This window comes from Nothoprocta perdicaria, unplaced genomic scaffold, assembly GCF_003342845.1.
Source record: "Nothoprocta perdicaria isolate Ctin4 unplaced genomic scaffold, notPer1 scaffold_211, whole genome shotgun sequence".
Classification (NCBI taxonomy): Eukaryota; Metazoa; Chordata; class Aves; order Tinamiformes; family Tinamidae; genus Nothoprocta; species Nothoprocta perdicaria.
The window spans coordinates 999065-1013166 of record NW_020455328.1 but is presented as its reverse complement, the minus strand read 5'-3'; the positions used below and the strand labels follow the sequence as shown (position 1 = coordinate 1013166).

The window sequence follows — 14102 nt, the reverse complement described above, 5'->3', positions numbered from 1 at the left end:
AGTTCTCTGCTTATGGGTACTGCTTATTACTTTCCAGTCTATTAAACCTCTATAGCCTCTAATAATGTGGAATTTAACTGTTTGACTTGTAATTTTTCATGCYCGAGTACAACAAAGCTTCTTGAATTCCAGTCATATTACAGTCAAAACTCACAGGAATGCATTTCATTGGTGACCTCTGTCATGAACTAACACAATTACTGACAAGGTAGGAGGCAACGTTGGTGACAGCTGTTGCAGACAGCAGCCAAGAATTACTTCAGTGTTTCCTTTTTTCAAATGCCCCTAAAAAAAATTTGCCAGACTGCAGAGATCATTTACTCAGAAGAAATGGAAATATGAAAATACACCCACCCTTTTGTGGCAACCTAAATTAAAATRTAATTTACACTTAGACGTTCTTGATGCAGCTAAATACAAGCCAAATCTCTAACAGAACTTGGAAGCAAATGCATTTCACTAAAGAGGCCTAAATACCTGCTTAAATTAATGAAAAAGGAAAAAAAAAACCCGCTCTGTTTATAACTGAATTTAGATATAAGTTAGACAAATAAGAGCTGTTATTAGAATGAATGTTTTTCAGACATTAGTACAGCTAAAAGATGCCTTTGTGAGTACCTCATAACTCTGCAGTGCTCCATTCCCCTTCTGTTTATAAAATAGGTCCACTATCATAACATCCCACCAGCTCTAGGCTGTAAACTGAGCCCAGAGAGGGGAACAGGCTCCAAAGGCTTTGCCTGCCAGCAGCTACCAGCATGGCATTTATTTGTTCATTACGTCAAATGTTTTGCCTACCAAAACAAGGGCATCCTCTGGAGGCCGAAAACAATCAAGTGCTTTTAGCCAGCAAATTGAAAGAATATATAAATAAGAGATGAGGAAAAATAAACATACAACACAAGCTAGACTAAGCACAAGACATTTCCTTGGAAAATCAAACAAGCTCCTTCAGATGTAAAATATGGTGTAACATTGCTCTCGGTCAGCTAAAAGCATGTTRGAAAGTGTTGGGAAGGCCCTCGAAGGGCATCCTAAATTTGAGAACTGCTATGATGTCTGAAATAAATCTTTTAAAGAAATTTGAACTTCAACCTAGAGCTCCAATTGACAAACACTTGATGAAATTCTCCTTCCAGTAGCACCTCCAGTCATACCAACCCAAATACTCTACTTCAYATGAAATCACACTCTATTTTGTAAGAACGTGTGGATGAACAACATGTAAAGCACAGTGTGTTCAAACTGTGAGACACGCACAGCCTTGGTCGCAGGTAAAAAGACTTTAGAAAGTAAAGGCAGTGGAATTGCCTTCTTTTTGCATCTTAAAAAAGACTTGGGCAAAACATAACTTTATTCCCCAGGGAGTCATTCTGAAGTGGCAGGAGTCACAGTCAGTGACCCTCCACCACTGGAAACAATATTGTAAGAAAATGACTGACCTCTCTTATGGTTGTGTTTATGCTACTTATACATAAATGACATATAATTAACTGAGCTTTAAATTAATGGAATTATATTGCACAATTATTATATTGCATAATTCAAATGTCTGGCTCATTTCTTCATTTTTTTCTGCTTATAGCCTCTGGGAGAARAATTTATCATTGTTCTAAACTGTAAAATAATTGCTTATATATGAAGCCTAACTTTTCAGCCACTGTTTTTTTAAGAACAATTTGATACGAATTCAACATAACCGGTATGATAGGTAACATTATAAAATTCAGGGCTACCTCCTTTCTCACTATTATTTGAAAATTAAACTTGTGTTGCAAGTTTGCAGTTTGTTAGAAATCCACAGATTTTAATTAAACAACCAACTGTAATATATTTGTCATTTTAATTAAAAGAGAATTACCACTAAAGATTTGTTTATTGTAATTTTAGCTAAAATTCTGCAGTTATGATGAATATAATTTGCCCCAAACACTAAACAATTATCTATTCTTAAAACAGTKTTCACTTCTTGTCACCATTTTCAGGGATCAAAAGATGTCCCTGKGTAAAATTTTCATGCCCAGATGTACTATTTTAGAGTGTCTGTGCACACTATTAGAATATCTGCCCCTCTAAACACTTCCAAAGGAAGGTCACATAAAACATTCTCAAATTCTGCCTTTCTAGAAAGTCCTAACTTACGCTTCCCTTTTTTGGCAAACATACCACAAATGCTGTTTTAAGAATGGATTTTGTTTTGTAATAMTGTGCTCAGAGTCACCATGTACAAACCAGACAGAAAAGCCATATAAGGCCATCCACACCATCCCTCCCTACAGCTCAGGGCTGTTCCCATAATATGATTTCCAATGCCTTTTTTTCCGGCATACTTTTAAGTGTCCTGATGTTTACTTTTACTTCCAGTTATCCCARTCTGTACAAGTCCACTTGTTTCTTTGGCACCACCTTCTTTTTAAACATATCCTCCAACTAACATAATCCTCTTACTCGCATATTTTCTCACTGAACAACAGGGTAGGTTCTTCCTCCCCCATTTCTTTATGATTTTCAAATCAATGTCTCAAGTATTGGATCTTCCTCACCATTTTTATTAAACAAAGATAAAACTTCCTATTTTTAAAGATTTCTTTGATCTTAATGGTATAACATGTAAAATACAACTCAAAAGGTACTAACATCATTAGAAACACAAAACAGAGGGGAGTGAGAAGATTCCATCTCAGTGGGATGCCAGTGAYGCCACGCTCCAATTTAAATCCCATCACTGACTATTTTACGCCTGATCATAAAAAATGTCATTTCAGACTGCTGTAACAATCTATTATTGCATATATCTGGAAGGTCAACATTTATTTGCAGTCAGGAGGTGATGAACCGACATACTACTTACTCTCCAAGATAAAAGCTGCCTCTTGTTTTATCCAGAGAAAGGCTGAAGGAAGCTCTTTCATTTCCTAACTCTGAGAAGTGCTCATTGCCCCTTGCACAACAAGTTTCTCAAAACACATTTAAAAGCCTTTCTAGACTTTATTCTTGTTAAATATCATCTCATCTCATCATCCTGGGGGAAGATTAGTGACTAGATGTGGGTCAAAAGCAGAGAAACAGCTAATTTGAAATCTAATAGCTATAATTATTGTGGKTTTTTTTTCCAATTCAATTTTTATAGATACAAAGGATAAATGGTTGTGGAACAAGTACATGCYCTTTTGACATGAAAATGCAGTTAAGCTACAAGTCTTTTAGTTCCTAGAGTTTATATTAATAAAACATATAGACAGAAGACTGAACTAGAAAGAGAAAAGTTTTGAGGATGTGTCTTCTCAGAAAGTAGAATCGTATAAAGAACTATACATGGAAGAAAAATAAAACCAAAAATTAAATGAGCTTTTCCTTCTATCAAAAAATCTGTGTTTTTTTTTCCCCCCTTTAAACTTTTGCAGAAATTAAATCACTGTTATCATAAAAGGGGTTAGACAAAATCCTGTACAATAGATAGAAACAATTTCAGAGGCTTTTCCTTTTCTTTTGCTATTATGAAGAAATTTTATTTTAGCAAATTACTCACCTACACAGTTACCCACCCACGGGCAGTGATGATCAAACTTTGCTATACATCGATTGCACACACCACAGTGTTTAGACCTCACTGGCTTCCGTATCTGTAATGGATATTAAAGTTTGCTTAGAGCTTTGAAACAAAACTGACAACCTCATTACAGGAAACAAATAAACAAAAAAAAACCCAGCTCAACAACTTGAATTAAACATACATTGATTTTTCAGTTGTTAATCCTTCGAGCATAATGGTTAAGACTTCATTAATATTAGCATCAAGGTTTATCTATATATAACACAAAACAAACATACATGTAGAATATACTTATTACAGAATATATTTATATATTCTACATACATATATATGTAGAATATATTTATACTTAAAATATATTTAAGTGGTGATTTTTGCTTTTTAAATGTGCTTTTTATTTTCATACAAAGTTCTCCTATTCTCTCCAGTTACTGAGTTTTGCATATCAGCTCTGCAGCTTTGCATAAAAAGTGAAGCATAAAAAAAAATTCAGGGCTGCAATCGATTAAAAACGAACACATTACCAAACAGGTACTGCAGAATATACTGAGGTCCAGGCTTCCTGTCTCTGCAAGTTCTACTATTGTCTGCAGGAAAAAAAAAAAAAAAAAAAAAAGAAAATCAGAATTTAACATATAGAGAAATGCTGGTAACCAGTATAGTATTGGCATCTCAATGCAGGACCATAAACTGTATCTCAGGCACTTTCTATACATAGGACGACTTAGACTCAGTTGAAGCTGATTCTGAACGAATTCTGGCTTATACTCATTCCTGTTCTACCTAGATTTAGTTAGAGCAAAAGTAAGCATATGTTAATTTGGATATATCCACACAGTGGTTCTCACCAGTTTGACTAGCCTTATGTTAAACCTATCAAATATCATGAAGCTGATTTTCTAAACAGGACCACATGAGACCTTCTGGGAGGCTAGCAAGAACAGTCTCTCCAAAAACCAGACCAGAAGTATCCCATGAATTCCTTCAAATCTAGATTCATCTCCTTCCTTGCATTTGAGGGAAGGTTATAAGGCAAGCCAAACCCCTCACCTGTCTTTTACAGACAATGTTATACTTATGGATCAAGTTAATACACAGAAGCAAGTATTAGTCACAGCATCCCTATCCCTTCAGGACAGCTTTTTATTGTGTGCACTCCTTCAGTATGCATTTCATTGCTGCAAAGGAACCCATTCCACGAAAAAAAAAAGTACCTTTTTACAGCAGCTTTTAGACGTCAGCATTTGAAATCTGTGCCACAAGAGGCTTTACATGAAATCTGCAACATCTGGAAAATCTCCTGAGAGCACCTTTTGCCAAACTAGCCTACCTTGCTCCAACAAGAATCCATTCAGCAAAAGGAGATGACCAACAAACAGGCTAGTCTACCGTTCACTTTTCAAACCACGAGTATTTTGTGTGTCACATACTACTTTCTTAATGAGATGATGACCAATAACATGAGGAACTTGAAGTGTATAGAAATATTCTAGATTCTGGAATTCTTTCCTCAAAATAGCCAGTAAAAGATGCAATCAGGAGCAAATCAGGGTCTTAATGCTTTCTTTGCTGATCTCAGCAATAAGACATCGCAACCCAAGCCAACTGCCAATATAGGTCATTTTGGAACAATCTTTAGAGTTTTCTAATTTCTGCTAGTCTGGCTTTTGATATCCTAATGCAGTTTGCAGAATTCCACAAATAGGCCTCCTGCTTTCATTGGCAGTATCTACACACCAAACAGGGGGTGCACAAAGGAATTTTTATGTAGTGAACCCCCGAGGTCTGCAATTATTCACCAGTGAGATTCAAAGTCCAGAAGAACAGAACTGAGCAAGAGCAGAGACACCTTTAAATATAACTTTTCTCAAAATTTATAATGCATAGAGACTCAGGAATATTCAAGTTAGAGACAGTTGTCTGTGCTTTGTAAAATCTATGTTTATTTTCTTTTTTATCTTTAATTTTTTTGAATAACTCAGGTTATTTTGTAATAACTAGACCAAAAAGGGGTGAGATATATATGAAGAATAAATATTTGAAAATGATGCTTATTACACACTTCCAAACATACTTAACTTGGTCAATCTGGAATTAAAAGAATTTTCTGGATTACTTAATTGTTCAGAAGCTAAAGACTAACTCCATCTAACCTAAAAACATTTGGAGACAGATTAGGAAATCCGGGGAGAAAGTGCGACTCAGCACCGGGTCAAGTTMAAGTACATGCCCCGTAGTGGTTTATGCCTCGATAATGGGTCATTTGATAAATTACTAARTTGCAGAGTAAAAAATACAAAATATTCATAAGCTGATATGTATGTGACTAAAGAAGTTGAATTCTACAACTCATATCCAGTTCATCGGGGCTTTTATGCCCATATTCAATCACTTACGAAAGCAGATCCAAAGAATTGCAAATTTGTGCAATTTGCTGAATCAGAGCCCGAGTGCATTTGCTGGCTATTCTAAACATATGCAATTATTTAGTCCAGTTGAAGGAACAGTACCTGGGCAACAATCCATTTGGGCAAATATACACTAATAGAAAATGAACCTATATGGTAAATCTGCACATCTACTRGGAAAAGCTAGTAACAATAAACCAAAATTACAGAAGGCATCTAAACAATCACACCATTTTTAAAGGCTATTAAATTTTGATGCATATACATGGTCATAATAACTAACGGTCGTATGTCAATCCACATAGGATACATAAATCATCATGAACTAGAAGCTCAAATCTCACTGATTTCTGCTGGGATGTGAACTTTCAGAAATTTTGCCCCAAAATGAAACAGCAACAGCAAAAAAGTCAAAATTAAAAGAGGCAGTAACAGTTTCAACACTCAATTCAACTGTTGAGCAAAATGCATTTCAAAAAAAAAGCACTGCTAACAATAGTGTTATCAAGTCTCAGAAAAAGATACTGTAAGACCATACATACTATCTCTCATATGTAAACCAAGAAAAAAAAAAAAGAATTAATTGCAGAGGTTTGGTTTCTTTATCCTAATAATATTTGGCAGTCAGACAACAGCATTTAGACATGAAAGTAAATCAAACTTGAGATGAGAGAAAATATGCAAAGTTTTAAGAGAATCAACTTAAATATCACTTATTCCACAGCAGGGCATTTTTTTCCACCAAATCAAAACACAGTAACTTCACATTTTCGTTTTCACCTAACTGCTTTTTAAACTCTTTATCTTGTAAATTTAAGTTGCAATTTTATTCTGTTGCTCAATGCAGTCTTGGAGCAGTAAGACACATCTTTCATAATAAAAAAAAAGAAATCTGGAAGACAAACAAAGAAAAAGCCTTTCAAGATCTAGCCATTCTGTTAAACAATTTATTGAAACTTCCTGTACTAAACAGAAAACTATTCAGACCAATTGGCAGAAAAGAAATCATCCTTGAAAGAAAACAGGTTTTTGAATAACTCACTGTTACCTTTTTCTTTTGTTCTTCTGTGGCTTTGATGATTCCTGGATCCGATTTCCAAGATTTTCCAAAATTGTAGAAAAGTGCAACACTATTAGCAAGGAATGGAAGGTGTATAAAGAAAAAGTTGAGATGTGTTTGAAGTCAAGGAATTTAAAATTTAAAATCAAAGCTGCATTTGAAGACACCACTGTGGGATGAATTAATAACATGGATAATTTTGAAATAAATACAAAGTAATTTTAATTTTTAACAAAGGTTCTTGAGTCACTATAGTTCTCTGAATTAACCAAGTTCTGTTGTAAAAACTTATTTTGTGTTCAGTGTTCTCTATTGCTCAAACTTGAAAATTTATTTATTTTTAAAATACTGTTCTCCAGAAGATACTTTCAAAACACTTACGAACTAAAGCATGAATAATGACAATTCACTTTTTATCATTATTTCTTTGCTTAAATAAATTAAATTCCATGAAACTTATCTTAAAGTGTTTCCTGTTTTCACAATAAACATCTCGAAGTTCTATTTATAAGAAACTTATTTGACTGCTTATGTCTTCATTGGTTTGAAATTCCAACCAGATGACAAAAAGGCTGCTTTTAGCCATATAAGGAATTGTGCTGCAAAGAAGTTACATGGCAAACRTGTCTCAAATGGCACTTATCTCCAAGAAAGGTACTGTCTGAAACCTTGACCCATAATAATGTAATACTTGCATTTCACATYAATGAAAGTTATTTTTAACACACTAAAACATCTTCCAGTAGTTACAAAAACACAAGGCTCAGTAGTCCCTGGAAATGTTTAAAACTTCAAATGCTATATAAAGATGGAAAACAGCCATTAGCTTAAAAATAAGTTTCCTATGTAGAATGATTTTCCACAGTCTCACAAAAGTTAACAATTTGATTCTGTGAACGAATATTTCCTAGTAATGATATTGGAAACCAAAATACTTCAGATAGATCTCTTCCCTAAATGCTGAAACACTGGAGTATTTACTCAGTTTACTGTATCTACAAAAGACCTGACAAAAACCAAAAGSAACTACCAGTTGTCAGCCAGCCATAAATGCCAAGAGACATCATATTTGACACAGCTGCACTGACAGAAACCAGTAGAAAATGWCTGTTTTAGGCAGTTAATATTAAGTATTAGGGCATAAATTGCTGCACATTCTAACTACATTTTATTATGAGCTACTYGGATGAATATTTCTCTCTAATTTGGTAATCATTAATGCTTTTTCTATTATAAAAGCTTGATGTACATTTGCATTTAAAAAAGACTTAAAAACAAGCATTAGGTGGCAATTTGCACTGAATTGGTATTCAAAACTTAAAAAAAAAACCCAAATTTTAAATTAAAATATGTGAAGAACTGAAGAAGAAAGTTTCTTGGAAAGAAACTTGAAAGAAAGTTTATAAGAAAGGCATTAAGAAGTAGCACTCAGAAAAAAATGTGTTCATAAACTAAATCTACATGGCACAGACAAGCAAAGATAAAACAAAAAGATGAGTTCTTCACAAAAAAATTAAGCTTCTAAAATCCTTTTCCATTGCTCTGGTGATGTGAAATTAACTTGAAATTTTATTATATTTGAGCAATATCTCCTTTCACTTCTCAAATGATACAAACAAAGTTACTGTGAAGTGTATTCCAACACTTCCCTTTTCTGTTGGGTGAAGGACTGGCTGTAAGTTTCCAATTAAAAAAAAATGCTGGCAACTTAAGTTCAAATTTTCATCTTGTTTTTTATAAAGCAGACTGCTAACATTAAATCACTACAGGCTAATTAATATTTCCTGTAACAATCCATTTGCATTTCCAGCAAATTTGTAATAGGGTAAAAACAGGTATACTATAAYCTAAACACACACAGCTCTATCTGATGAGTTATATACAAAAAAGTTCCGAGTTTAACTTTTATGTAACCTAATTTCTTACCATTTTTTCTTATAAAACTAACTGATGCCAAGAATAAGGGATTTCAGCTTACTAGTTTAGCTTTAAGAGCTTACTTTTTCTTTACAATGCTATTATCATCACGAGTGTTTTTGCCACAAGAATGAAAACTTCATTAAAAAAACCCTTAATCAGATATCTGTTACAAACAATAAAGATACAAATGAAAAAAATTATATGAACCATTCCTAATTACGTTACGTCATGTCTAGACTGTTAAAGAAGATATGGGAAAAGACAATTCATTTTTATCCAGTAAAAGGGTTTTATGACCCTAAGTTTTTGGCCTTGCTTTTTCACCGACTCAAATTTGGACAACGTCGTATTGCAGCCATGAAGCCACGGATGGAACCAATCCACGGGAGCAGAAACTCAGCGTGCAGGATGTTTTTGCACGTGGTCTTCCCCTGTTAAACAGGCACTTTGCAGAGCACAGGAGGCTGCTGCGCAGGCCAAGTTCGGCCTCCCGAATTCGGGGGCCGATCAGTGCCAGGCCTGAGAACGTACCTGGATGCTGARGATGGGAAGGTGCTGGGAGGCCACATGGAAAAGGGGACCTAGATATCGAGAAGTGGTGAAAGACTAAGTCAGAAAGGGTATCTCATCAATACTTGCCAAACCAAATCTCACATAAGATTTAAGAAAAAACAGGGAAAAGGGTTGTAAACTACACAGGATCTGAATGGGGGAGGAACATTAAAACCACGTCTTCCAGGACAGTACTGATGCATCTGCTGTGGAAAAGGATAATCCCTCTACATGTTGTATTCATCTCACCTACCTTAAATCACTCCATCTGCCTTTATGTATAATTTAGGAAAGAAAACGCCACTTTCAACCTATCTTTAGCATTGAGATATGTAGGATGATGAACCAAGCAATGGCCTGTAAGCGGTCACTACTCTCTACTAGCAACAGAGAGCTTACAACTTGCTTACACATGGATATCTAGAACCATCTAACTTGAATCTGTAAAAACTCTCCATATGTGAGAAACCCTTGTAGTATCACATCAGCTATGGAGTAGGGAAGCACTTCCTCAGAGACAGGCCTCACCCTGTTCTGATGTCCTCACTGCTTACATCCACGCCAAGGAAAGGCTCATGACCACACACCACGGGCTGTGAAAGGCAGGACACTGGCACACATTAACCTTGGGCGTTGCCACCGATTGCCACTCATCTTTCAGGAGGCCTCTCCAGTTTTCAGTGTGTGAGACAAAGCAGGAGCGCCCACGAAATGCAGCCTATTTTGAGTCTTAATCATAACGGATCCAAGAAAACAACCGAGTCTAAAAGACTGACATGTTAAAATGAAAAACAAAGACAACTCCTCTCCCCAACTTGATGAGTTCATGAACTTATTTTTCATCCCCAACTGTACCACCTATTTGAAAAGGCCCAAATGCATGCAAATTCCCACTATATCAACTACACATCATACAGCTGTGCCTGAAACCAARCCAAACTGCACATTATACACACATCAAGATGCATCCTTCCATTAACTAATAATCTAACAGTACAGTCCCTCTCTTCAAAAGATCTGCAGAAGCTAGGAAAAGCTGTTGGAGATGGATACAAGCTAAAGAACCTGCCAGTTGACAGCAGTTGCAGCAGTCTGGAGTAGAGGGAGCGTGGAAGTAGGGGCTTGGTTAGGTAGGCTTAGGTTAGGGCAGGGCTAGGGCAGCATTAGGCTAGGGCAGGCAGGATTCGGTAGGTAGGCTTTGGGCAGGTAAGCTTAGAATAAGTAGGCTTAGGGTAGATATTAGACATTTTCTTTAACCAAATAAAGCACTGCAAGGGCTCTGCAAAGGCTCTCTMCCTCCATCATCCAGATAGAATAAGGAAAAAACCCTTAACTTGCACAAAAAGCTTCATTCACTGCCACCCCCCTCACACACATATTGAAATTTTAAAATTTTTAGTTWTTAAAAATATTTAGAGAAGACAACAGAAATTGTGAATAGTTGCTTCTAGACTTTGAGTTTCTTTGGTCACTGGCTTCCCACTGGAATAACTACTGGCCTCCTTTTATTTTTTCCTGATGCTAACTGTAAAATGCTGATCACACGTATGGTTTTGCTTTATCTATGTAACTTTGCCAATTGGCTTCGTGCAGTTTTTAAAGCACTACACCACTTTAATAGCTTTGTGAAAGCATGAAAATCATAATGAATTCTCTTACACTCAGTGCTGAGAGACTGAAAAAATGTGCACCCACTGTTTGCTTGTCTTTGCCGGAGAGCAGTCACCACACGTAAATGCATTTGAAATCTGATAAAAATAACTAATGAAGTATCCATCAGTGATAAATTGTTTGGTTTATGTTATCTCATTAGCTCAGCACTGGAAGTCATACATTATACTAAGCTTAGCAATTAATGAAAACTGCATACTCCCAGTTGCACCAAATGGAAGAAGTAGAATCYGAAGAAAAGAAATAAAAAGAAGTACTGTGAATATTTTGTGTTACCGCAATCCAGACATCTTAGAAAAACAGTGCAGGGAAAGAACTTCCACATACTAGGTGGTATTTGTTCAGCTGTAACAGAAAAAAAAGACTGCATGAACTACTGAGGTGAGCTCAGTATGTGCTTTAGAGTTTTACAGGACAAAAGGGGACATTCTACCTGCAAATGTTAAAGGGAAGAAATGAAATGTCCTTAYATTTTTGTTTTTTGCTTTAAAAATAAAACTAAATTAAGTTGCAATAATTAAATTTGCAAGACTGCTTCTTTCCTTAATAAAATTGCTCCTACTTGGCAAAGAAMTGAAGATGAAAAAACATTGAGAGAGTGAAACACAGCACCCTTCCTTAGCTGTGGACAGAAACAGAGAGAAAGCATACAGAAAAAAATAAAAAGATGCATGTATTTATGGTCCTATGCTCAGAAAAATCCAGTAGAATAAAAACATTTGCTACAGTATAGATTGATATAAACTGTTTCAGTTTAATTTCAAGAGTGCTCACTTAAAAGACACGTCACTAAGTATTATAATTTACACAAGGCCTTATTTTTCACGTGACCATCCTGATAATCGTCAAACTGCACTGTCAGACTTTGATTATGTGTCTTATTTGTGATACACTGTTTCTACTGTCCTTTTTCTCCTCATTAGGATTAAAGTTAGAAGACCAAAAGCCTTATTTGGATCTACAAATAAATTCTTAACAAACACTTCAATATTCAAGTAAGGCAGAAAAAAAAGAGACTCTTCCATTACTTATAAATTACATTTAAAGTTTCAGTAWCACAGTTCCTAATAGTTGTTTAATATTAGAAACTCTTTATTTATGAGCAAAACATTGTTAGGATCTGTGAAAACTGCCAAGACCAGTTTCATCAGATATCACTACAACATTACAGAGTACAGTACTCTGGTCTGCTGTAAGTAATCACTTAAAGCTGTAAAAATAAAAGAACTCTTACTCCAACCACAGTAGTGTGTCTCATGCTATAAAAATAGAGCAGGCATGTAATTTTTTTTTTCTTCTCTCTTTTCCAATAAAGCTACAGGGCAATTTTCCAGAAGAAGGAAAATGAATTTTGAATCTTATTACAGAGATTTCCAATGTAAAATAATCAAAGAAAGGAAGATGGCTTCAAGAACTAATTCTCTGCCAGAGTTTGTCACATAGAATTGTGTCATCTCTGAGAGAAATTAGCAGCAACTGAAAGTTTTAGACTATTATTTCTGTGTACAAAAGAAAAAAACTTGCAAAGATTCTGAGGTATCTGCTTTAAGTTAGAGAAACAGCAAAGTATTTTACTGACTATTCTGAAGTCAGACCTTCGTATCAGGTTATACAATTTCCTAGGTTGATTACTTCCAGTGAACAATGAAAAGACCTCTCTGAAAAAAATGAACTTCAAATTATGTTAAATGTAATTAACAACTAATAGAATAAAAAAAAYGAAATTTGCCAAGTTTATATAAGGGTTGATAAAAATCTCTATTTGCCAGCTTGCTTYCTAAGAGTGTGCTTTTTCTAAGGCACAGCTTTCTACATTAAGATATCGGCTATCATCATTCGTTGGCTGTGGCAGCTATTTTAGTGTGGTATACGATTTTGATTGAAAGTTGCACATTCAGGGGACACATTCTTATTTTTGTTTCAAGATGAAGTAATGTTAGTTCGAGAATGCATTTCATAGGAACACAGCAATGCCTTCGCAGCCCCCAAAATGTGGAAACACATTCTTGCCAATACTGCTAAAGAAAACTATTCCACTATCTCAGTTTTGAAACTCTGTCCTGTATACCTTGTAAGTTGTAATTGCCCAAGAAATCAGTATTTTATTATCTGCTAAAAGGCTTGTCAGGCTTGTTTTCACATCAAAACAAACAGCAAAGCAGCTTCAGTCTAGTTGCATGCCATAGTTAGTACCTACTCCTCTCACAGAATCCCAGAATGGTTAAGGTTGGAAGGGACCCCTAGAGAGTATCAGTCCAACCTCAAGGAGGGACACCAAGAGCACGTGGCAGAGCTCTCCATAGCTGCTGGACAAATACACTACCTCCCTTTATATGTACAGCTATTTAACTTCTGTTATTCATATTGCATTTCTTCATTCAGGAGTTACTGATAAATTTAACTAAATAAAGACTAGAAAACATGTCAGAACATGAAACTGGTAGAATGACATGCACTTCAAAATATTTGTTTCAATAATCATTTTGTGTTAACATGCATAAAAACCTCTCTTACCTGAGGAATGGTAGATTTTTTTAAAACATGAAGTGATAGTTCTCTCCCAACACATGGGACTCCTTTATATCAAGATAGCTCTTACTCACAGTGGCACCTTTGTAAGCACAACCAGCATGGAAGCCAAACGTGGCATGAAAACAGGGTCTACTTTGCGTTCTCTACCCAAGACCATGAAATCTTAGCTCATTTAGCTAAGATTTGAGAACACACTGACAACATGATAAAGAGGCTGCGCTGCTACCGCCCTATTTCATACTACAACTCATTTGAGGCTGAAAAGGAAAACACTTTTCTAGAAAGCTAAGCCAACATCTATCGTAAATATTAATTTTGCTTCAAGTATTCACAACTAGAAGGACTGTATTAAAAATTTAATAAAGCACATTAAGTCTCTATTCCGTTTCCAAGTTATTGGAATTAC

At 35.4% G+C, this 14102-nt stretch overlaps 1 protein-coding gene across 1 annotated transcript in view; it reads right to left on the bottom strand.

Moving 5' to 3' along the window:
• The window catches only part of ZDHHC17 (zinc finger DHHC-type containing 17), an 86520-nt gene that overhangs the window by 6364 nt on the left and 66054 nt on the right, over positions 1-14102 (bottom strand). The window contains exons 12-14 of the mRNA XM_026038540.1: positions 7010-7134; positions 4078-4140; positions 3530-3623 (exon numbers count right to left, since the gene is read on the bottom strand). Coding sequence (XP_025894325.1) covers positions 3530-3623; positions 4078-4140; positions 7010-7134 — 282 coding nt within the window. The remainder of the gene's footprint in view (positions 1-3529; positions 3624-4077; positions 4141-7009; positions 7135-14102) is intronic.